Source organism: Aythya fuligula, chromosome 8 (assembly GCF_009819795.1).
Source record: "Aythya fuligula isolate bAytFul2 chromosome 8, bAytFul2.pri, whole genome shotgun sequence".
Classification (NCBI taxonomy): domain Eukaryota; kingdom Metazoa; phylum Chordata; class Aves; order Anseriformes; family Anatidae; genus Aythya; species Aythya fuligula.
Genome location: NC_045566.1, coordinates 22522277 through 22548532, shown reverse-complemented (window position 1 = coordinate 22548532; position 26256 = coordinate 22522277). Strand labels below are relative to the sequence as shown.

The window sequence follows — 26256 nt, the reverse complement described above, 5'->3', positions numbered from 1 at the left end:
TGCTCCAAAGACTGCTCTTTCTGAGAAGAAATTCCTCAGGATTTCCAACCTCAACTTCCTCTGGTGCAACTTGAGGCCATTCCCTCTTGTCCTATCATCTATAAACTTACTCAAAACACTTTCAAGTCCTACATTCAAGTTATTTAAGAAAACATTAAAGAGAACTGGCCCTAAAATGGAGCCCTGGGGAACCCCACTAGTGACCAGCTTCCAGCCTGATGTAACCCCAGTTACTATAACCCGTTGAGCCCAACCCATCAGCCAATTGTTCACCCATCGTATTATGTTTTTACCTAGCTGGAGATTTTATCCAGAAGAATAGTGCAAGAAACGGTATGAAAAGCTTTACTGAAATCCAAAAAGATTACATCTAATGGCTTCTCTTGGTCAACTAGGTGGGTGATGTTTTCATGAAAGGAAATTTGCTTGTAAACAGGGTACGTGCAGGTAGTTTATTTTCTTATATGTATTATGGAACTTGTTATTGAGAATCAGAGGGAAGTTTCTAGCTGTGTTACTTTCCACAGACCAAATGAAAAGCAAGGAAAATTCTTACTGACAGAAGTTAATTTCTGCTATAGCACCTACTAAAATGAAGGTATTAGAAAAGCAGGATAATTTAGGCTAAAATAGATTTTTTTTTCCTTTAGGCAGTGTTACAATAGGAGAACAACCCTCAGATGCCAGCAGCACTTAACAAGTCATAAAGTCAAATGTTTTTCTAGCAGCTAAATGACCAAATATACAGGTTGAAAAAAACAAAAACAAAACTGTGTTGTACTCTCCTAGAGGAGTCCTAGGTTATATCCTCAGGTTTTTCTTTCAACCAGAACATCTGAAGTAAAGTTACAAGGGACAGACTTAGGTCTATGTTTTCAGACCCAGCTGTTACAAAAACAAGGACTAAATCGAAGTCTCCAACTGGCTCAGGAAAGCCTCATTAGTTCAGGTGACCATTTTCCACTTATAATTAAGGAATGGATTCTGTCCAAAACTCACACATTTTCACAAGCCAATGCTATTACCATCTAAACCAGAGAACCCAGTGATTAATATCAGCTCCTGCAGGAAGGAGCTCTGTAACATAGGCGCACATCCTGTGGATTACTACCTACAACTAATTTTGATCTTGCTATCTTCGAATTCTTATGGATGGCCAAGTTTCCAGATCAGAAAAAGAAGCATTCCTTATTCTCTTTTCAAGCACCTCATCTTACAGATTTCTAACCATCTCCTCCCTTTGCCTGAGGTCATCTTTATGATAGGCTGAAGAATGCGTCCATACAATTAGAAGCAGTTTCTTACCTTCAATCATCTATGTCGCCCATCTTTGTATCTTTTCCTGTCCTGGTTTCTCTCCTTCTATGACTGCTAATATTAATTTAGTGAAAACCTTGCTGGAAGTGGTTAAGTGTTCTGGAATACCACACACAAAATTCTTTAGAATTCACATACAGAATTTTTAGCCATATCCTAAACTTAAAATAATGTAAGTCCATTAGGGAAAAAAAATGCAAAGCAAAACAAACCTACAGACAGTGGAAAAACAGATGAAAGACTAGGCACTCACTGCAACAAGGCTTTCGTTTTTCTGGTTGGATCTTCTGGTCTGAAGTTTTTGTATACTTCTACTTCATGTTCTATAGAAAGCAGCTGGCTCTGGAGTTTGCTCCTGAAGGCAGGCAGGGTATCCCGAATATGATTGGTAAGTTGCTAAAAAGCAAATAAAAGTCCTTTTATGTTGTTAATAAAGATGAAAGCAAGGGCACAGCCATTTCCTTCTAACTGCCAAGCACATCAACTGTAACCTGTGCTAGTTTACCAGTGTAATTCCTTTTGATCTTTGAAACAGTGGAGACAGTTAAAGAACATCACAACACCCCTTTCACATACACACTATCTGGAGGCTTGAGAAACTTCTTGACCTTCTCACTCACTGAGTCCTGTTACAACATACTTGTTTAACTACACACTGAAGAGTTACTTTAATTTGAAACAACCTCAATCATAATAACTCAGCATTCTGATGCCACATCTATTTTGTTGATATTCCTAATTAAGTTTTGCAATTCCCTATACACTTGTTAAGCATGATGACTCCTTTACAGCAGCAAAGCAGTGTAGGACAAGGAATTCTGAGCATCCACAACCCTTTGAGAACAGTGACAGAAGGAAATACAGACATACAGAATACCCACTCAGCACTCTCCCACTACTTAAAAAAGTCACTTTCACATCATTTCTACTTCCTTCTATGAAGAACACTACGGAGAAGAGATTTTGTCCTCATATTAATGATTATAGTGCTTTAAAAAAAGTTAAACTTAATTTTTGGCCAAAGAAGGTTCTATGACTGAAGAATAATGGTCTTCATTTGTGAAACCATACCTAAAAATATTAGAAAATAAACTGAAGGACAGTAAAAAAGTCTTATCAAAGCTGTAAAGGTTTAACATATCCCAGTTACTCTTGCAGATATATGCTGTAATGTCTTTAGACAGCACTATCAACTACCTGTACCATAAGTTTCTTGTGCATTATATCCATTCCTTGATTGAAACAACAATGGACTATGTTGTAAACCCTCTTCTCAATCCCAATCACACAGTCTATAAATAAATAATGTCAAATACCAAAGTATGTAAACTCAAAACAAAAGTTGTTCAGCAGACCCGAAAGGCACAAAATCAAAACCTGGGGTTTCCCTGGAGCACCACCTTGTGGATGCAGAAAAATTTGAATTGAATACTACCTGCAACCATAAGTGTGAATAGTATGTGTTTAACAACTTAGGGACAACCCTTGAATATTACATTTGGGGATATCTATGCAACATATGGTAACAGCAACAGAAGACAAGTCATACTGAAACAGATAAATTTAAAAAACAGCTCAAAAAAAAAGGTAGCAGTACATAAAGTAATGTAAGACAGGACATATAAGACAAGGAAACATGAAGCTCAATTGCTTCAGGCTCAAAACTAAGAAATACATTATTACTCTTTCAAAATATAAAGAGGCAAAGCATCCTAAACACAGGCCAACTTTTAGGATGCAAGTTCTTGCATCCTGCTGATTTTTTTTTTCTAAGGCACAAATAAATGGCATTAGCATTCCTTCTGAGCAAGTCCAGAGTATTCCTTAACCTGGCTGTCAAGATTCAACAGCTGCAAAGTCACTGCAGCAAGAAATTAAGCAGGCCAGCCCCACTTTGTTTCCTTCTTCTAGTCAAGAGCTCTTCTTCTGTTTCCAGCTGCTATCAACAATGGATGAAGCCAGGCTGACCTGGTCTTTGTCTATTCCAGATCAAAACCAGCTATTTTTCTCCAGTGAACTAGAGAAAATACTATCAAGTTTGACATTTAGAAACGCCAAGAACCCCGTTTTGGCTGGTAAAACTGAGTTTCAAAATAATAGTAATAGCAGTAATCATTTGAAAAAATAATAGTAATAGCAGTAATAATTGATAAAATCATAGCATCATCAGCAATTCTAGGGAGGCAGGGAAGATTTGATGTTGTCCATTTTGGACTTGAGATGCATCATTGGTCATGTTCTATTCAAGCTGTGAAAGGAACATTACTGAAGTGGTGAAAAGAATTAAAAACCCCTTGAAGTATGGTATAGGTAGTGTACTGACTTGGACAGTAAGCTACTGGTTTCTCCTCCAGGGAGAAAACTGGGAAGCTGACTTCCATTTCCTGCTGAAGAAACCTGCAGTCTGACAAGGTTTGGCATGAACTCATAGAAACAGACCAGAGGTTTGTGCAGAAATAAAAGCGGTGTGAATCATCTCCTCTGATCACAGTATTTGTCATTTATATCATTAGTGTATGGTACACTGTTGCTATTAAAAGCTACAATAAAGCATAGATTTTATGGGTAAAGTACAGACATACAGGGAACCCTCAGGACACATGATTTCTAAAAATGTCTTCTTCCCTCCCCACCAGTTTCTAAGTTTGATTTCAAAAAGCCCTGTTAAACGAGAAGAAATGTGACAGTTAAGGAATAGGACAATATACATGTAGAAATAACTGGGGAGGGAGAAGAAACTTACTTTCTATGATCGTATTCAGTATTCAACAGAACAGGGAAGTGCAGAACTGTCAGTAAAAGCCAGAAACTGCATTTTTATCAGGTTAAAAAAAAATAAATAGAAGTTCCGAATAAATCTGGGTAAGAAAGAATTCATCCAGAGCATGAAAAGGGGCAGGGAGTGGTTATAAAAGCACGCTGGGATTGGAATATGTTACGACCCCAGTGCTCCAAGACCACTTACATGTGTCACCTTCATTTTCCTTCTTTTGTACCTGCACTTCCAGTTTTGTAGATCAAATGCATATAATTTTGCTTTGCTAGAGCAAACTCATATTTCTAAGAGTTTTTGCAAGGAATGCCAATTCTTCCCCAAGGCAGCAGAGAACCTCTGTACCCTCTAATGGTCAAAATCAGCTTCTACACAATCTCGCTCATAGTCACCTAAGTCCACCCATTGTCCACAGTGCAGCTCAAAAAAAAAAAAAAAAAGAATGTAGGTTACAACAGGTTACAACTATGTGCTTCTGTGCACAGCCTCAGAGGAAAGAAGTACATTAAATGGCTCATTACCCTCCAGCATCTTCCCAAGAATTGTAAGGGGTACGTCTACATTACTGTACTGCAGTTGTGACTAATGCTATAGCCCAAACCTCAACCTTTAGGTAATACTAAAAGAAGCTACTTTACTAATTTGTAAAAATCTGAACTGGAATAAAACATTAAAGAACTTCTGAAGTTGGAAAACTACAGAGTCACAGGGTACCATTATGAGCTTAGGTCTAGATGCATAACGTACCAAGATTGACTGATTTTTTTGAGCCACAAAACATTACTCAGGAGAAAAGTCAAGGCTGAATATTATGGAAGCTTCCATCCTTGATAATTTATGTTTAGCAATCTTAATGATTCTAGGTGTATGTATGCTGACAAGAGTCCAAAAACTAGGTCCTCTGCTTCTCACAGCACATATGTATATGATACGTGTAATATACAACTTTGTTTATTACATTATGAAAAGTAAAAAGGTTAAAAGCAGGAAAGAATAAATAAGGTTCACTGGCCAACATTTATTTTAAGGGAGATTTTATAACGATCCTATCATTACAAAAGCTGCTTCTCACCACAGAAAACTTAGGTTTTACCTGGTTTAGAACTTTTTGGAGATACGGTGTTCCCATCCGATCTGCCATGTGCCTGTATGCTGGATGGGAAAGAAAGAATTTCCTTTCTGCTAGGAGAGCTGCCTTTATGTCCTTCTTCCCATCAATGTCCTTCTGGCTTCTGTTCACGACACCAATATAACCTGAAACAACACAAAACCAACGGGCATGTGAATGCAGCTATTCTCTGCATAACTGAATTCATATTAAATTGAACACTGGCTCAGCTCAAATGAAAGTTTCCAATTCAGATATTTTATGTATTGTGTACAAGTATTATAATGAACTTAAACAGGACGAACAAATTGGATGTTACATAAAATAGATACACTTCCTTTTAAATCTCCAATTCAAATGCAGAAATACCTGAAATTTTGGTGTACCGCAAAGAAACCTCTTCAAATAAACGTGAACACAAAACTAAGAAAGACCCAACAGGTAAGCATAAGATAAGTAAATAATATGGTATTAGCAAAACCCAGGAAAACTGAGGAATTTCTTCATGTCTGCTGGACCACCACATTCATAAATTGTTTTCTGTAAACATAAACTGGAAGTAGATGATGGTCCTGTCAGTAAAGTATAAGTAGGGGCAAAATTCTTGATATTGTTAACAGTGCAAGTGACTGGTACAGTAGTTGTTGGAACAGTAACAGAACATTTCTGGAAGGGATCAAAACTATGTTAACAGCAAGATTACCAAGGCTCTGATGCTGGCTTCTGCCATATATAAGGAAAAAAAAAGATTCCTTTGTTGCAAAGGACAGCAATGTGGCACAGAAAAAGAAAATTGCCTAATAACCTGTACTGACTGTTTCCTCTGGAATATGCAGTGTATTTTCCAGGTCTAGAAATAAATTATTTTACTCATGGGATAGTTTTAGCACAGCCCCCTTCCATGTTTGCTAAATAGAATGTGATAAGAGCTAAGAACTCATCAAGTCCAGAATAACTTTTGATTCATCTCCAGAACTTTCTAACATCACCTTTACCTGAAACTTCTTTTGTATTGCAAACAATAGAGGCAATACAACATTCTTACCTCTACGAAGAGGGAGTAGCTTATTTTCTAGAATTTCTCTTGCGTCTGTTCCTTCATCCATCAGATCCAATTTTGTGATCACACCAATGGTCCTAAGGCCTGACCAGGTCCAGAGGCAGGCAGAAAAAAAAAAAAAAAAAAAAAAGATAGTGAAGAATCATTTATATTCAGGAAGAACAATTACATCTTATAATTCCATAATAATTATTACAAATATGTGATTATTTCAAAACATGTATTGCACAAGACCAGCCACAACTGCAAATAAGAGTATGTCTGGAAAAGAAGGGGGTCATCATTGCTAGCCATTAAAAAGCATTCCTCAGATCTGTTTAACAAGGCTCAGCAATTTTTTTTTTCAATGATGCTTACCCTGAGGGTCCACTTCCTTAGCCAACTTCAGAGCATCTGAGTTGGCCAGATCAGTGTTAGCTGGAGTCACAGCCAGTATCAGACAGTTTTCTCGAGCGATGAACTGCATTATCATGTCTCTGATCTGTAGCTCAATATCTGGAGGCTGATCCCCTACTGGCACTTTTGTGATTCCCGGCAAGTCAATAAGAGTCAGGCTTAATACTGTATGGAAAACACAGGATCATAACATTGGTTAACATACCAGACATGTCTAAAGAGATCTGCACATCTATGACTGCAGACAGATTTTAATCACATAAACGCTATGTAATTACTTTACTTTTATAAGTACATAAACATTGTCAGTGGTTCAAATAAAATACCTGACAACCTGGACAGTACACTTGTTACCATAGTTCCCTCCAGAGCCTTTCACTTGGATTTCAGAATACTATTTAATATTTTAAATATTAAGCACTATTCACCTATGTGAGTTGTATACTGAACGTCACTAGGCGCTCTTAGACAAATTAACGTGGCTTTTCGAGCTTCTTCCATTCCTGACAGCACAGATAACAGGCCATCAGACCATTCCTATTTATATTTCAAGGGAATCCATCTGGAGGGTGGCAAAAGTTTTTTTCCCCACTATGTCTCCCACCTCCTACTATGTGTCTTTATTAGTACGTTTACTAGTGAGCTACTAATAGAATATGTGCTGGGGGAGGGACTGTTTTCACTCTCATGTAAAGCGGGAATATTTTGAAATCACGAGGATGTTAAATGGGATAGAGTCTGTGTTCTGGCCAACAAACAGCTCTCTGCAGCAGAGCAGCTTCGTAACATATTAGAAACTGAGGATTCTTACACATGTATACCCACTTTTAGTCCAACTCAATGTCAGAAATCTTTGCATCCCAGACTATTAATCAAGCAATGAGAACACGTGCAAAAACAGCACCAAATGGACAGAGTTCTGAAACATATTACATCACTTGAATATAGAGCACAATGGGGAATACAGAGGAGAATGATTTTACCTACCATGTGGAGAGTATATTCTTAAATTAATAGGAATTGAAGAAATGCCTTTGTTCACTCCTGTTATTCTATCCGTTTCTACTTCAATTTCCTGACGAACTTCATCAAAATCAGTAAACTTCCTTCCTTTGCAGTGTAGAAATTCAGCATATTCTGTGAAAAATATCAATAGCATCTCTATATTTCACAGGCTCATAACAGTCTTAAGCACCTACTTTCAAGCCCTTTGTATTCTTCAGATGTGCACGCACAAAAGCACGTCATCGTGTATATCCAGAAAGCATTATATATGAACACATGCCAAAAATATGACTGCACAGATGAAAACCAGCCAAAACCAAGAAAAGATTAGTTAAAAAAGCCAAATTAACTCTCATATCCTAAGCATTTCATCTCCTGGAACAACCTTAAAGATTGAAATAAATACCATTTACATTAACAGAATGAGGAACTGTTTTCAGTGCAGAATCTGAGTTTTCATCTGATTGCTTTGCCTGTAATACAGCACTACACTGAGGAAAACTAATTCAAGTTCTGTATCATGAAAGATTATTAGCATTTGTTTTCAAAAACTAACAGCCTGTGTTACATATGATTTTACCAAGGGAATTCTGCACATTTTACACATTCATAACCAAAATAAGAGCACTTAAGACACTTCGATGTTTTTAAACTCAACTCTTCAATGCCTAAGGACTTCTTGTGGCTTAAATTGAAACCACACTTAAAAGTTGATGAAAGTTTTTATAGATGTGGCTGTGATTTCGCTGGTGGTAAAACACAATTTCTGAGCCTTCAGTCATCGTACAGCTTGCCCCATCAACCAGGAATCAACTTGTCTTCAGAGACAGATACAGTCTAATTTGTCAGACTCAGAAATGACCTGCTTGGACTCTAGAGTCCAAATACTGATGCTATTTATTGTATCCCTCTGGGTTTCCTGCCCTTGAGGTGCATAACCAAACACACATCTCTTAAAAGTGCAATTTCTTCCTTCAAAACAGGACAAACACAATGTTTATCCCACATAGCTAGGGCATAAGCAGAAATTAGTGATGTAAATGGTAACGACAGACACAAGCGCACTCCTCACCCCTACTGGGCCTAAGCAGCAGGACTGGAGGAAGGCTGGACAAAATGGCGCACATCCCAGTTGATTTTGCTCTGTAGTCAAGGCCTGATCTCACTGTTCCTTTTAGGTGCTTCTTCCCCAGAAGAGGTTTTTGATAAAAATCCCTCAAACACCAGGGTAAAGATCTTGCTTGATACTCAAAGAACAGCAGCTCAGGAGAGCAGATCCAAGGGGACAAATGAATAGTGGGCCTTATCCTTCAGGACTGAAGTCTGCTTCTCAGGTTTCCCAACTGTCACTTTATTACTGTTGCTGACTGAATTGTTAAAAAATAAAATAGTCAAAACTGCATTCAAAACCATAGCAACAGTTAAAGCAAAAAAGAAGTGAAATGAGGAAGGCAAAAAACAGACGCCAGCGTTTCTGCCTTACAGTACTGTAATCCCTTTGAATTTAAAGTGTGAGGGTCAGGGAATCCCACTCTTGCTGAGAAAAAAATAACACATCTCATTTTAAGAGCCAAAGAGCACCTAAAAAACCCTCCACCTTACTTTTCGCAGCATTAAGTACTCCAGTGTATAGTATATTCCTTTTCACATCCAGCAGCAAAGATGACAATGAATGAGGGGTTTATTTGTTTAACATTCAACTCTTCATTAAGGAAACAACAAGGAATATTCAAGTATTTCCAATTAAGACAACACGGTACACAGAATTAAACATCTTCGTTGATCCAGCTCAAGCTTCAAGTACAAAATAAACTGTATTCTTAGCTGCACCTTTTAATACATTAGCTCGTAAGATTTTCTCAGAAAAAGATTTCAAAAATTCAAACAACTAATAGGTCATGCCCAGTTATAATCAGTTGACACTCGAGGAAGCTTTTCTCTTTATTCCATTTCACACTTAATAACAGAAAGAGTCCCTGTCTGAAACAAAGATAATTCAAATTTTAAAGTTTACTACCTTTCAGCTATGATTAATATTTATCAATTGCTCATTCCTCTCAGGGACATCTGCAGTCCCACTACTCTGAGGGAGCAGGCTTTACAACTCCTCATAACCTGGGGTGCCGCACAGCCTACGGAATTAAAATTCAGAGGAACAAGCCGTGCTTTGTTTGGATCCTCAGCCCCAGCCTGTCCTTGGCAATGATGCCCTCAGCCCGACTAGACGAGCACATGCTCTAATGCAATCTTCAGTTTTCGTACACAGAAGAATACTAGGAACACATCTTATTTAACTTTTTGTGGGAATCAACATAAAATCAGTCAAAACGAGTGATCCTGCCTAGTTGTCTAGTTTTCAGAAATATATTTTCTGTATAAAACTTAAGTTATGTCAATAGAAAGAAAAAAATAAAACATCTTTGTGTGTAGAATACTCTTCTGTTTTTAAACACAGAATCACTCAAAGCAGTTTGGATAACATTGATAGAAAAATCTACCACAGCATAGTTATCTTCAATGCATCCAACCAGAGGTATCACGATAAAAGATAAGTTCCCTTTTCAATTTTCATTAGACAAGTCATGCAAACAAGTGTTATCGGACAACATTTTTCCAAATGCTCCTCATTTTTTCCTGTGTGTCATTTCTCCCTACGCTTTTATGATTTCATCTAGCCAATGATAGCCTTCTTCTACAGATGATGCTTTCTGTGCATTTGACCATTCACACAGCCATCCTCCAGACATTTCTCTTAAAGCTAGAGGCAGAGCTCTAGCCAAAATCTTTCCACGACTGGAGAAAAAAAAAAAAAAAAAAAACAAAAAAGCAGAAGGACTAAAGATCAGACTATTTCTGTTAATGGATCTTGCACAATATTTACTTCTGTATTTTACAACAGCATGACATCAGTGGCCTGTGTTCTGCCACTGTATTACTGTGAGTGCCGCTGCTGAGCAGCTCAGATGGCTGCAGGCGCTGCTACCAGTACAGCACAGCCATGCAGCAGCAAGCATGGTGCTGTAAGGCTGCAGACGCTGCTCTCACAGCTTAAATTCAGGTTTCAGACCGGCAGCATTATCCCTCTTCTAACATGTTAGCCCTGTTTGAATGACAAATCTCTCATTCGCCCAAGAAAGCATCACCAGTCACAACCACCCTGTGGTGATGGTCATTCTCTTAGCTTTTGGGGTTTGAACCTCCTCAGATTTCGCTGTTTTCCACAGCACCCTGTTCATCATCTGAATGAGAGGCTGCCAGATAGTGAGATCCAGAAAAGGGCAGCCACAGTCTTCCTTTCCTCCCTGCAAAGTCCCTCCCTTACTGGGGCACCTTTCTAGTTTTTGTCCTTGAAGACCTCCAAATGCATGCCTGCTGATGAAGTCTGTAAGATTGTTTGTGCTAGCTGTAGTAAACAGCCTAAATTATTTTCAGAGTTTTTTTCCATTTTCTCTTAGGGGACTTTTTTTGCCACCAGATGGCAATAAAAGATGTATATGCTTAAAAGACTCACAACAGAAAATACTTGCATTAAAGCTCAGCAACTTCAATAAGAAAGAGTACCTACAAGACTTCTGAAAAAAAAAAAAAAATCAATGTTTTTTGAACCTTATGGTGATTTACTTTCTACTTAATGTTCTAATTAGCAGAACTGAAACACCTGCAGCAATTGTACATGCAGTTCATTCATCTAAAAATGTTCAGCTCAATACTGATTTTCAAAACCTTAGCGTGCCATTTCTTTAGCACAGAGATTGAAAAATTGACTTCTTTAAAAAGTTAATAAAACGAGGCAAACAACCCTCCTAGCACCAAGATATTTTAACATTTAAATAGCAAATAACAGCATTTATATAGCATTTTTAACAAACATAAGACCTAGGACAATAGCTTCACCCAAAACCAGACCAGACCTTTTTGCTGTCACTGATGTTTAGAAAGCATAGTCTCAAGGAATCTGGATAATTATTTCACTTTCACAGGCTGGAGAAAACACATCAAGAGGAAGAACAGATTGCCTAAGGTTAAGGGGAATCTGTGGCAAATGCAATAAATAATAATGGAAAACGAACTCTTAACACCTTTTCAGTTGTTCTAAGTCATTATCTTCTCAAAGCTTACTCAGCAGCACCAATTACAAGTATCAGCTTCCAGTATCAACTAACTCCTGTAAAAATGTACTTAATCTTACTGAAATACTAAATAAAAAATCCATCTAGGAAATATACTGACAGTTGTGAAACAAAAATTTTGCATGTTTAAAAATAGGCTTTAACACCTAAATTAAGGCATGCCAGCTCAAAGGAAGAAAAACTCACCAGCTCAGTAGCTCTCCTTTAAGGAATTATGATAACACAGGACAAATCACTACAGGTTAGTGCCCTAAGAGAACTGTAAGAGTTGAAATGAAACCTAGGTAACCTTATGGAAATTCCACTTGTGCTGCTCCAAGACTACTGAACACTAATGCAATCTTTAAAAACCCTTGTCTCAGTTCATGCTGGGTGCCAGCACATATCTTAGAGATGCACAGAGAAAAATACTTCTAAGAGCACAACTGCAGGAATATGTGATGCATTTCTCCTCCTGAAAAGGAATCAAGAGCAAGGAAGTATGAGAACAGCACTCTACGCTTATTAGTAACTGCTGAAACATCCCCACTGCTGAGCACATGAAACAAATGCTGTCTGGTCAGAAGAGGAGAGCTTCCTGTATCTGAGGCTGCAGCAGTTGCTTAAAGAACTGGCATGTCTATTACCTGCTTTGGACATCAGGCTCTCATAAAATAAACTGCCCTCACATCCAACTGCTCACCCTGGAGAAGGATGAACAGAATTCCTCCCACAGAGATAGCTGAATGGCTAAGCTACTTTATCACAACTGCCTTGTAACACCTGAACTCAGTTCCCCATCAGAGGCTGCCAGCTAACAGCACCCTGCCACACTTGTGCCTTCTAAAAACTCCCTGAGTTGGATCCTCCTGGAGGGGACTGTTTCCTCCTACAGCTTTCGGTATGCTGAGCTATTCAGAAACTAGCAAAAAGGAAGGCACCCAAGAGCAAGAGCCTTGTCAGACCTGACACAAGACATTCCCAACGCTGCAGAACTCTGGTCACAGAGAAGGACGTGGAGGCACATCTAGATGGTTCATTGTGCTTGTCGGGAAGTCTTTCAGTCCTGCTTTCTGTGTGGGGAAACAAAGCCACATTACCAGAATTTGTGTCTGTTTGCTGCAGAACAAGTGACTTCGGGCATATCTGGTTCAATTCCCTCTCTCAGCAAGATGCTATATGCCATCTTTCTTCAACAGAAGAGAAGCAACGGAGTCAAAAATATGAGGTGAAAACTGAGCATGCAGAACCATGACCCTACCTACAGGGCTGCCAATGGACTTCTCTAGGACAAGTAACGAGTGCCAGCCTCTCACTGCCAGAAGACAGCCAGCTTGGAGCCTCCAATATTAACAAGATGAAGATGTTTTGGTTTTTTCCTCCTCTAGCTGGTACAGTGGTTTATCAAATGCAGGCCACATTTACAACTTCATTTGAAATGCAGCTGGGCAGTCCCAAGAAGACACAAGAAAAACCCTAAGTAGGACACTCAAGAACAAGACAGAGTCCTTTGAAGGACTGTAAATTTATTTTTAATGTACATATTTTAACTTATTCTATACCACCATGTATTTCTCAAACTCATACATTATCACACTCAAAAGAAAATAGGCACGGCTACTGAAGACTGTCTTGCCAGGTGTAATATTTAATTAAAACTTCTATATTTGTTTCCAAGATTTCAGCTGAGTACAGTATGTGCATGGGTGTGGAAGTGCAAATGACAAAGCCACATGCAACAAAAAACTTGTTACAGTGATTAGAGGAAGTTAACAGGTCACTATAAACTAGCTTTGAATTTAAAAAAAATAATAATTTAGACAAAACTCTTAAAAAAAAAACAACTGTGTCTTAAGAGATGCACTTCTTAGTATTGAATTGTTTCATGTTACCACCTGCATACTCTCATTTTTAAAGCGGAGAACAAGACCAGTACTTTACCCAGATATTTCAGGTCCTTTCAGATGCTGGAGGGCCCCGATAACTCCTCACAGCCAAACCCTGCTGTACATTTCCATGACACCTCCAAGCCAAATATTGAGTGGCCAAAGTTTTCCTCTGGGGTGTGCACAAATGCCTCAGCTGCCAAACTTGAATCCTTAGTGCAACCACTCAAAGGTAAGTGAAGCTTTAACCACTTCCAAAATGAATCTAAAATATCTTGCAGTCAGGTCTCCATGCCTACCTCTTACGGTATATAGAAAGCATTCCCCTTCCCCCAAGGAATAATGAGATTAAGAATAGTTATTTTTAAAAGAGTCGAGAAAATTCCTAACATTAGAGACCAGCCAAGCTTTTTACAGTAGCAAGAACCTGATAATGTCCTCCAATTACTTTCTATAGCATTTTAAATAATTATGAACTTGATAAAAATCAGTCCAGCATCTGCTTCCTGTAAAAGAACACTGTGCTTCTCTAGGCAGTTTTATTTTCTCTTTTTAAAATTAGTTCAGAAAGATAAAAGTGGCTTAAAGATAAGGATATTTAGAATTTTACCACCAAAACCAACAACAACAAATGGAGCAGTTTAAAGAACGTAACAAAATAATCAAAGCCTGTATTTTCAAAGGTTTCTTGCCACTGAAGCACAACCAATAAATATACAGCATTTCCCAAAGGGAGAAGTATGTCCCAGCATCCAGGAAACAAGAAATTAGGTGGAAGCTCACTTACTCAGATTTTTGGAGTTCTTGCTGTGTTTTTAAGTTAAACAATGAAAACAAACAAAAAAAATACTTCATAGCAAGGAGGGCACTCATACAAAAACGTCTATCTAAAGCTGGTAAAATTATGTGAATATACTAATGGAGAAAAAAAAAAAAACAGAAAGAGAGAAAATCCCTTTCACTGATCATTTAATCAAACAGACAATGATGATTTTACAAAATAAGGCAATACAGCTCAGGCAAGGATAAGTTTAGGATGTGGATGTCATGGAAGAAGTATTCAACCACCTCAGGTTAGGAGTGTAAGAGTTGGCTTACTGATTCTTATGGCCCCACAGTTTAGCCATTTTGTTGGGAATAGCAGCATAGAGCTTGATTCTTTTTTTGTTTTTCTTCTGCTCTTACATGATGCTGGGAAAATTAGACAAAGATTCTCCAAAGCTAGGTTTTATTCATGCATTTCAGCATCTTCTGTCAGGGCTCTAAAGCCAGATATGCAGCAGTGACAAGTGTTCATACCTCCAACTTAAATTAACTTGATCTTTTTGTATATATAAAGCACAGTACACGTATTACACACTTGAAAACCCCCAGGTTTAAGATGGGAATACATAAATAATGGATTCCACATTTTTTCTTCTCTCTTCCATAGTATAAGACTATGGCAAACTTCATAAAGGCATTGAAAATAAAAACGTTCTTTACAAGCAGTAATTCAGAGAAAAATTTAGAGCCTATGCAGACTGAAGTCTACCTTCCTGTGAATGACAAAGAGACCTTTAAGGAAAAGAACACACACAAAAAAATTAATTAAATCTCTCACATAGAGACAGACTGAAGTTCTACTGGAAGCTTCAATTTTATTTCTTCCTGTTTCACAGTGTTTCACAACTTAAAGAGCAATTCTTTTCCTTTTTAAGGCTGATTTGGATGTAACTTCTTTTCTTTTTACTATTTTAAGAGGATATCAACAGTAAATCAGTGATATTGTTGCTTACATTGGTTTAGAATGGAAAAAAAGTGAATGACAGAAAAACTGTTTATAAAATATGCCGGAGAACCAAGCTACATAACAGCAGACAAAGCACCACTTGGAAGAGTACGAAGTTGGTAAATTCCAATGACGGGTCTCAGTACTTCACGTAGCTCAGTGGGATACACATGCTGTATTTTTACTTTTGACCAGACAAATACACAGAAGCCCAATTCTCACAAAGGCTACCTTCTGCTCTACTTAGTGCAGTGAGTCCAACTAAAAAAGACAAGTCACGAAAACAAGCTGTGTGGAACCAAATCTGTGGCACTGGAGCAAGAGCTGAAGGCAGAAATACCATAATTTTGGGGTGTTAACACAATTGAAAAACTCAGCAAGAAATGAAAAATCAAAGCTAATTTTTAAAACTATTTGTATGTATTGTTTTTTCTCCTCTGCCATAAGTTCTATCTTGGACCAAATTGACTATGTGCTCTAGGATTTACACTTTAATGATTTATCAGGATAATGAGATTGGTTTTCTTGAGGGTACAATTCCAAAGCAGCAGGCCTTTGTTGCAGACAGTTCAGTAGCATCTCTCTTCACACTGCTTAAGTTTTCCTGGACTTTTTTTCTCCTGCTGAAGTACACACCAACACTTTGTCAAGGCATTAAGCTGAGAAGCAAGAGAAGTTACCTGTTTTGGCAGTGACAAGTTGCAAGACCAATGGTCGTCTTGTTACAATTCCAGAACCTCGTGGAAGAAAATCCCTAGAAATATAAAAAGAAATAAGTTGTTACAACCCAGAAAAGACTGCCCAGTTTCTAAGATATTGGACTAATTTGGAACCTCCTCTGTACCTTCAGCTGCAATGAAAATGGAAAGTTGGTGGAGGGCGATTTACATCAAGCTGTACAATAAAGTAGGGCTGTTAATTTCAACTTGAGATAGCAATGGGTCAACAAATATATAGCAAAATTAAATTACCAATCTAGGAGCATTACTGATTCTCTTTCCTCATGATCATCACATACAGTGTCTCAAAACACACAATTCATAAAAAGAATATCAAAAACAACGCCCACATTTACTGGACTCTCCAAATAAATGTGCCCTACCCTCTACTCCCTTTGAACATACATAGAGAATATAGACATATGAATACAAACTCTCATTAAAACAGAGATAATGCAAAAAGCATCACACACAGAGTAATTTTAATCCACTGTGATGTTTTACAACATGTAAGCTAGTTTTTCTATCCTGTTGTTTTCTCAAAGGTGCCAAAGTTTATCAAAAGGTCTACCACAATTTCTTTTACCTATCAACTGGGAGATGCCTGTCTCACAGCAGAGTGCCAGCTACAGATATTTTCTCATGGGGAAGAAGAGAAATTCTTAACAAAAACATACTCCTTTTACTGTTTGTTTTGAAATGACAGTAGCCTAGGGTACAGAAAATGTGTACCAAGATGACAGTTTCATACTTGGATTTTTGATTTATTTTTTCTCTTTAACAAGAAGCTGAAAGGAATTGCTATTCAGGACAAACCGATCGCTTAAAACAAACTAGGGCCCTTTACAATACAACGTGAGGCACTAAAATCCTTCTTCAGGGAGTTAGAGGATATAAAGACTTACTGATTTTCTGCTTCAGACTAAGCACAGCCAGAGATCAAGAACGCCACATTAACACAACTCCTAGTTACACAACGCTGACAGCAAAATTGCAAAGAAATGAAGCCAACAACTTTCAGAACGTTCCCTTTCCCTGTCTGCAATAGATTGCATTTGATAACCCTCTCGAAGAAGTTGAACTACTGTCAAAAAGCCCATCGTCTGTTCGAGCAAGCACGAGCTGAAAGCTGGCTGAGCTCCCGCTCGGCGAGGGTGATAACCACCTGAACAGTGAATGGCAGGAGGACGCAAGGCTTCTGCTCCAAATGTACAGTCTGAAGCCAAAAAAATGACAAAGGGTGAGGAGAACAAAGTGTTCACAGGGAGAGTTTAGGAGAAAACCCAATAGGCTGGTTTATCCTGGAACCAAGCAGCAGTGCTGAAGTGTCAGCATCGCGGCTGCAGCACTGCATGAATATGCAGAGACACTGTAAGAGCTGGGCATATCAGAGTGCTGAACACATATTTTACCTGTATAAAAAAAAGAAAAAAAGACACTGACCTCAATTAAAAATTCTGCTCCCACAGGGACAGGGAATTTTTATTACTATTATTTTCAAAAAATCTGGAATTTCAGCTTTAACCACAAGGCAATGGCATCCGTGCACTTGCTCTGCACAGCCAAGATCAGGTGCTATGAACAAACACAGAAAATCTCCTTCTAGAAAAAAAAAAAAAAGCAGTTCTTTAAATACACAGAAATCAAACCTAAATCATACTTTTCACTTTTTTTAGGAAAAGTAACATGGTACTGCCTTACAACTCCAGCAGTGAAACACATGAAACAGTGTGCTACTGCTTGTGCAGAAACGCCTGCTTTGAAATCCACAGGACAAGATGAAGATGCTTTCCCCCTCCCCGTGGTCTAGAAATCATTCTTTCTAGACTGAAGAATGCTGTTCAGGAATAAGGCTGGGAACTAAAGCCGCACTCCTTTAAAAGTCGTGCATCCTACTAGAAGGATCAAGCCACTTTTACATCTTTATTCTCAGAGCGTTTCCAGCACAAGTCCCTCTGCTGCCAGCCGCTGCCCCAGCCCAGCAGCAATGCAGCTGTGACGTGATGAGCTGGAGGCTGGCAGCACAGCCTGTCCAGTGCTGCCCAGCCAGAACTGAATAGATCAAACACAAATGAGATGCAAGCAGCCAAGCGGTCAAGAACATCACTTCAGGAACTCCTCAGCCTTAGAACCCGCTCATCTGTTGGAATACCATTAGGTATTTTTAGGGCCAAATAGTTTTTACCCTAGAAGCTTTAAAATTGCTTATGTATTCACTCAATCAGTAGCTAATACTGGTCATTTCCAGTGTCAGAAGTCTGAACGAGTATATCCACTTAAATGTTCATTTAACATGCAAAGGTAAGAGATGTTAGTTTGAGTTTGACTTGCTAAAACCCAGGTCTCAAAAACCGATGTCAAAGGATGGGGAAGCACATTATTAATGGCCATACCAAAACACTATCAGTTTATAGCAACATAACAATTAGGGTCTGATCTTCCCTACAGTGGTTCAGGTTAGAATAAGGAAAAAAGGAAAGATCACATCTCTACGTGCCATCTTCGCTTTAGGATACCACCTCCTCTAATGCTCAGGAAGCAAATAAGCTGAAATAGCAATTAGACAATTCATTAACGGGAAGGGTCCCATGCAAGGGAGAGGAATATCCTTTCAAATTTCAGGAAGGGGTGAAACCACAGCAAAATGCTGAAAAGCTAACTAGACAGGGGTTACCTTCAACGAGGCTGTCTAGTTATAATGCAGGACTATAGCTGACAAAGGAAAAAAAGTATATCAAAACCAAAATAGAACCATACTTCTCTTACAGAGGAGCACAGATCACCCACCTAAATCTATCAAATGATGTTGGCAACTCATCTCACAGAAATTTTTCCACATCCCAAAGTCCTTTCCACTCCCATAACCTTCCTCAGTGCCTTCCACAGGCCGCTAGCGGAAACAGTGCGGTAGCGAAGGCAGCGGCCTTCATTCCCAAGGTTGGCCAAGGAATGCAGTGCAGCTTCAATTGCAACAGGAAGCAATTAGGCCAAAAGTCAACAGTTTTCCTGGGCTTTTTTCCAGCAGACCGGTCATTGTTCCCCGACTGGCACACCACAAGCACGGCGATCTCTCGATCTGTCGTGCAAAGAGCAAGCGCTCCCACAGCCAACGCGCCTCCAGTTCTGCAGCAGACGTGCGCTGCGCCCAAGTACTACAAAGGGCTTCTGTTGTTTTTGCATTTATCAGTGCTACACAACAACAAAGCAGGAAAAAACATGGTCCAGACCTACAGAAGAGACATTAAGAATTGCTAACGTCTTTCCTCATGTTCACTTTTTCAAGCCCATTAACCAAAACCAGCTATTTTTCTTTACCGAAAGGGTTGTTGGGCATTGGAACAGGCTGCCCAGGGAAGTGGTTGAGTCACCATCCCTGGAGGTCTTTAAAAGACGTTTAGATGTAGAGCTTAGGGATATGGTTTAGTGGAGGACTTGTTAGTGTTAGGTCAGAGGTTGAACTCGATGATCTTGAAGTCTCTTCCAACCTAGAAATGCTGTGATTCTGTGATCGGTACTTCAGTTTTGACTGCTTTAGCCTTGTGAATTGGTCTGGTTTGGTTTCATTGGTGGGGTTTTCTTTTTGTTAGCGAGAGACTCTGACCCTTGGAGATCTAGAGAGAAAACGAGTTGAGGCAGGGTTGCATGGGGCAGCCTTTCTCTCTGGCAAGCCAAACGGCCTGGGGGGAAGCCAGCCCCAGAAAAGGGGGCCCTCAGCCCCCCCAACCCTCGTCCTTGCTCCACATGAGGGCATTTTCCAGGCCTCTCCCAAGGCAGGTGCCTTCAGCCTCGCACGGGCCGCTCCATCACAGAGCTTTGCCGAGGTCACAGTGGCCACCAGCGGGCCCGCCCTTGCCCCGGGCCCTATAAAAGGGGCCCCCCTGCCCCTGGCCCGCCACTTGCTCAGCGATTTGGTCTTCTGAAAGCCATTGGCTGAAGGAAGGCCAGAGTTAAGAGCAAAGCGAGAGAGAGAGGCGAGCAGCAGCCCTTCTCAGTGCGAGGACAAGAAATTGTTCCTAGGACCACTGAGAAGGATGTCTGCCTCTGAGAGAAAGCGCCATGGGTCGAGGGCCAGCACCTCAAGCACAAGAACCAGCAGTGCCCAGGAGGTGTCTGGTGCCCGGCCCAGAGGCTACTCTGATAAATATCATTGGAGCCGAAGTGATGCGGGGAGCAGGCCGGCCCCTCGGACGGACAGCAGCAGCAGGCCTGGGCCTAGCCGGAGGTCCAGTGATGACGGAGAGCGTGGGTTGGAGGGCCACGGGAAGCGGAGCCGTGCCCAGCGGTCAGAATATGATGCGGGACCCAGCCGTGGCCGAGGGAGAGATGACAGCAGGAACTCCGTGAATGAAAATCAAGCGGAGAACGGAAAGGACCCAAGGCCCGGAACTGGCAGGCGTCCTGGTGCGGCACCGTGGCCAGAAAATATGCCCAGTGGAAGGCAGCCTGTGTGGGCAGTCCCTGCCAGGGACTGGCTCGTCCTCCAGCCCGCGGAGCCCATGGAGGTGGGTGCAGAAGATGAAGAGGAACCCATGGAAGTGGACCCGCCTCAGCCACAACAAAGATGGGACTCCGCCGGCAGCTCTCTGAAAAGTGTCCTGAAGGAACACCGGCAGCTGTGCAGAAGGGCTCGGCAAGCTCCCTATTCCACATCGCCCAGGCTCCACTCCAGGCATTAGCCTGGAGCCATGTTGGCAATAAAGACCTTTGCCAATTGTCAGGGGTTGTGTGAGTGCTTCTTTCCCATCCAGCAGGCCTTGTGCGAGAGGTGGCAGCCCTTCTGCGCAGAGCCTCGAGGAAGAGCGCAAGAGAGGCCCCAGCTCCCTTGGGGCTGCTGCGCTGGGGTGACAGGAGGAGTCCCCAAGAACCACCATGCGCCTTTAACATTTATGAAAATAAATCGAGGGGTGAAAACAGTAGTGTGTGAGTGATTATAGCTGGCTAATTTCTTATATTAGGAGTGAGTTTCTATATCTGAGTAATTGGTAATGACAGACGTGGAGAAGGCTGAGGTACTCAGTAACTTCTTTGCTTCTGTGTGCATAGGTAGATGGGCTTCCCACATCTTTCATTTCCCTGACCCCATAGATGGAGGCTGGGGGAGCAAAGTCCCACCCAGTGTAAGCGAAGAGCAGGTTCGAGACCAGCTGCTGAATCCAAAGAGGTACAGGTCTACGGGACCTCTGTTGTGCTTTGCCATTCTGAACCACCAACCAGTTTTATCCACTACTAAAGCAGCATACACCATTTTCTACATCCCACTGATACTCAGCTACCTACGTTCTTCCTCACTAACTCCAAGCAGAGACCAATTCTTACAATCAGACACCACTCGATCCCTCCCCTCGTTAGTTACAGGAGAGCAAATGCTTTTTGTTTTGGCACGCCTGTCAGGCAACACAATCTCCCGCGGCTTTGTTTGCTGACTGTGAAACCTCAGCTTAACATAATGGGGCTTACATGAAGACGTACAAAATCATTAATCCTCTTTATTGAAGACCAATGACACCTATCTTAATTAGGCATTCTAGGCAAGCTAAACACATTAAGATGCTGTGGGTTTTTAGCAATCTTGGCTATGATAGCTCTTAAAGCTTAATACCAGTCTTTCCAGGTGTTTTTTTTGTTAACCACCCAGCAGAGATGGTGGCATCCCTACCACCACAATCCAGTGCTTAGCTCACTTTCTCTTAAGAAGTTTGGTCTCGGGTTGCCGTAAGCATTCCTTCAAGGTCAATTTTCCTTCACCTGAGAAGGGAGCTAAACTGCTGAACTGAGGTGCAACGCAATACCCAGGAGCAGTAACTACACACGACAGCCCACGCGGCTGGGCATGCCTTCAGGGGTTAGAAAGGAGTAGTCAGCAGTTCAAGGATGTCTGGATCTGAGGGGATAAATTGGCCTCCTAGCTCCAACGCCTGGCGTCTCTGAGAAGCCATGCTCCAACCCAGCAGCATCCCTCACTGCTGAGCCAACGCAGGGACTGCCCAATTATCCAACCCATCCCTCCTAGGTGATCATGTACAAGCTGAACCAAAATTCTCCCTTTCTTTCACAGGAGAAAAAAAAAAGAAAAATCTTGTAGCTGTTACCCAGCAGTACAACCTACCAGACTATAACACCTCTTTGGGTCTCCTTCCCCTCACTGCTTTACAGAGCTGAGACCAACTATACAAAAATCCAGAGGGGGAAGGTGCAAAACCCACACCTGAACAGAAGAAATCCTCACCCAACCCCAAACCACAGGAATATGGTGAGCATAGACTCTGAAGGTAAGAAATAAAACACACTAGCTGTGCATCTCCACTACAGCTTGTTCAGGGACAACACTCAGTCACCATCATGATGAGAAAGCAACATTTGAGATTCCCTCCTTCTGCAGAAGGCTGGAAACAGAGCAGGCTTGGATGGATGCTGTCATTGCACGCCTCCCACATCTGGAAGATGCTCAACAAGCAAGCAGAAATTATCACACCTAGCCATGAAACATTACTGGGCTATGAGAAAAGCAGTGCCAAAAATTACTCCAGTCCCAGTGGTGAAGTCTTCCATTAAACAGGACTGGAGTCGAAAGGTTCTCCAAAGGAGGGGACGTTTGACCAGAAGGTACAGACCACCACTGGTCCCCCAGATCTATTGTCATATTTTGGCAGCATGGGGAATACCTTACATGGCATTTCTGCACTGAAGAAGACTGTAGCAAAGTAAATGCACTTCCTAGTATTAAAAAAAATGTATCTATTATGTGATAGAAAGCTTTAAAGTCTCAATAACGTTTACAGGCCTGAAAATTTGTCTCACACAGCTATGAAAACTTGCCAGGCAAACCCAGAGGAGTGCTAAGATGAACAGTGCTCTGTTTGCAGTGATTATGCCGGGCTGTGGGCTTGCTGTATTAACAGATCAGGAAGCTGCCAACGTGCAGGCTCGTAGGCAAGCCACTGTGCGCACGGTGCATCTGTCCTCCCTGGCAGGCGTCCAAAGCTCTGCTGCATCACCCCAATTCCATTTGTGAAAATGCCCTTTTCTCTCTTTCTCCTTTAAGATTTGACAAAAGCTTCCGGAAACAGCGGTGCTCCCCATCAACTCCGAGCCGGGGGGCAGGGGGAGGAACCACCAAACACACACACACCCAAAAACAAACAGCAATTCTTCCGATTTTCACGGCGGAAAGAGTGAAGCCGGCTTCTCAGGACAACCGTATTTTCCCTAATCAGATATGGTTGCTCTTAGGAAGGGACTCATTTGCATACGTTGTGAGAGCATGAAAGCCCATCCAACCTCAGGGTGAATACTAATGCAGCAAGATTTGGTGTCTCTCCACGAGGAATGAACAACAGAGATTCCTTACTCCATTTAAATCGGTGTCAGTGCACTGAAGCTTTTGGACCACAAACACTATTAACGATGTTTCTTCCAAAAAAAATTATAATAAAGATTTGAGCTAAAAGTATTCCTCTACAATATAATCAAACAGATTTTCTGGTTGCAAGGGTTAAACAGCAAGCAACGTCCCCAGTACTGTGCACATTTCAGCTGCACGAAGCCAGCCGCTACGTAATTAATGACTTGCACTTTGCAAATAACTCACCCCTGGCTACTCTGCTGCTGCAGAACTTTGAAATAATGCAGATTTCAGCGCTACCATCAAAAACCCAGACAAAATAAGCTTCTGCTTTTCCTCCCAAATCACCCTGCCCTGAACTCAGATCCACCAAGACAGAATTTTTAAGCAGGGGTAGGGAATATAGCAGGCAACCTGCTATGCCATGTCCCACTCGAGTCTAAAATCTCTGCCTCTTCAGAAGCAATGTGAAAATGCATTTCTTTTTCATGACAAACGTGTCAAACTGTGCAATTACCTTCCTTTGTACAAGGCAAGCCATTTCAGATCATTTTGCAAAGCTTAAATGCAAGCAGATTCAGTCTTCCTACTCCCCCCGAACGTATGGAGGGAGAGCACAATGGGAAGTGCTGCACAAAGACAGCCCGAATTTATAGACAGAAAGACAGCAAAAAGAGAGAGGTGGCAGGAGAGGAGCAACTCCTGGGGCTTCCCAGCAGTGACAGACCTTGGGGATCTTCTGTCAGCATTTGTGGAGCACCTGGACAAATTAACAGGTGAGCACCCAAGGGCACAACATCGCCTCTGATGGATTAGGGAAAAAATGCCTTCAGCAGCCCAGCTTGGAGCAGGAACCTCACCCGTTTCCCCCACTCGTGCCACAGACAGAGAGCGAGCTTCCAGTTACTCCTGCCCTGCCTATTCTCAGCAGGGGAGCTCACACACAGACCATTTTGGAGCATCCTGTATAGATAAGCACTACCGAATACACGTGTACATCTGTAGGCAGCTGTGCTGCACGTAGTAAACAAGGCACCGAGTGCACAAGATGAGTCCAGCTGTGATTATATCAGCTGTGAGGGCAGACATCGAGCCCTCTTACAGCTAGGAGAACTCCTACGTATCTGAAGAACGAGATCTCGGTGACTCTGCACAGGAACTGGGATGCAAAAATACTATGCTAGGTATTGAATTAAAAGCATAACTTCCTCGCACAAATTATGAAAGCTGACATTATCACTAGATGCCTTGGTTGAAAACCTCTCTTATCTCCAGCTCCAGTCTCCTTTGCATCCCAGAGGCTATCACAGACAACAGTACTTGGCAGTACATCAAAGCCCAGCACGCGGTTAAATGGGATTTGCTCCTCTCTAGTTCAATAATGCTGCCTTGTTCGTCTCGCTGCAACTTGCTGAAGAAAAAGATGCAAGGTCACAGTTAAATAATGCTCATTTCCTGCTCTCAGCATATTTACACTACAGGCTTTACAGTGCAGACGCACAGCATTAAAAGGGCTCCTAGTAACCCATCGCACACGAGCACAGCGAACAAGGGGAGTTCACAGGCTTCTATTTACCAAAGGCTTTACTTTGTAATGCACTGCTTAAAAAAAAAAAAAAAAAAAAAAAAAAAAAAAAAAAAAAAGGATTCTGCCCCTCCGTGCTTGCAATCTAGGCAGGCTTTATGTAAGAAATGCATGAATCCTTCAAAGATTATCAATTTGCTCAATAATCAACCGATGGATACCAAACCCCAAACAACAACCAAGCTGTCAGAGGCAAACTGAAGAGCAGCAAGGGTTTCTTTCTGGAAAGGAGAAAGGCTGCCACACCTCAGCTGTACAAAGCTGACCCACCACTCAGTTTTGGTGTCACACAGATATCTAGAACAGTCGTGACACAAAGCAGAAAAAATGCTCAACAGCAAGTTTTAGACTACAGTCACAGATGTTCCACACAGATTTTAAGATGAGATGCTAACCTTGCCTTTAAAAATAGAAGGAAATTAAAAATAAAGGAATAAAAAAAAAATCTAAAGCCTACCTACAGAGTAAAGATTGCACGTGCACATGGATATAGATGTGGGTAATGCTTAAAAACCAGCTTGAGGTCATACAGCAAGTCAGAGGCAGGCAGGAGAACAGCATCCTCGCTTTGCTTCCCTGCTCAAGTCCATGGCAGCTTCACTTCCTATGTTTACAGGGAAATGTCAAAATAATCGTATCGCTGATATCCATTTATCTAAACTGAAAAGCGGTGTTTCCTATTTTGTCTACAACAGCAAATTACACAAGTCTGAACCATTACCAGAAGCAATGCCCTTCAGGAAACAGCAAGACAACAACCGGGCGTGTTATTTGTTGTTTCCAGAGCTGCCAAACGCCAAGGATAGGGCTCCTTCCTGGAGGCAGGGTGTAGCAGGGCTGTCGAGTTAGAGTCAGGCAATCTGCTGAGTTCTCAGAAGTGCCTCTGTGCAATTCTTAATATGGAGGAGTTCAGATAAAAAGCAAGTTAATGCATACAATCTTGGAAGAAAAAGAAAAACATAGAAACCTCACACTGGAGGACAATTTACCTTTAAAAAGCAGAGATGGACTGGACTTCCCATAATAACTGCAATTGAATTTGTACCATGGACTTCTCAGAAGGCACTCAAGATGAGACTTTTTTTTTTTTTTTTTTTTAATTTTTTTGGTGGGGTTTGGGGTTTTTCTGAAAGCTAGGTCTCTGACTTCCAACGCTAAGCTTGCAATCACTAAACAAGTACAACG

At 41.1% G+C, this 26256-nt stretch overlaps 1 protein-coding gene across 4 annotated transcripts in view; it reads right to left on the bottom strand.

Annotated features, from left to right (window-relative positions):
• Positions 1-26256, bottom strand: part of DNM3 (dynamin 3) — a 176284-nt gene that overhangs the window by 145943 nt on the left and 4085 nt on the right. For all 4 annotated transcript variants that reach the window (XM_032192785.1, XM_032192782.1, XM_032192784.1 and 1 more), the window contains exons 2-7: positions 16106-16179; positions 7642-7791; positions 6616-6819; positions 6244-6342; positions 5184-5344; positions 1571-1713 (exon numbers count right to left, since the gene is read on the bottom strand). In XM_032192785.1, the coding sequence (XP_032048676.1) occupies positions 1571-1713; positions 5184-5344; positions 6244-6342; positions 6616-6819; positions 7642-7791; positions 16106-16179 (831 nt within the window). The remainder of the gene's footprint in view (positions 1-1570; positions 1714-5183; positions 5345-6243; positions 6343-6615; positions 6820-7641; positions 7792-16105; positions 16180-26256) is intronic.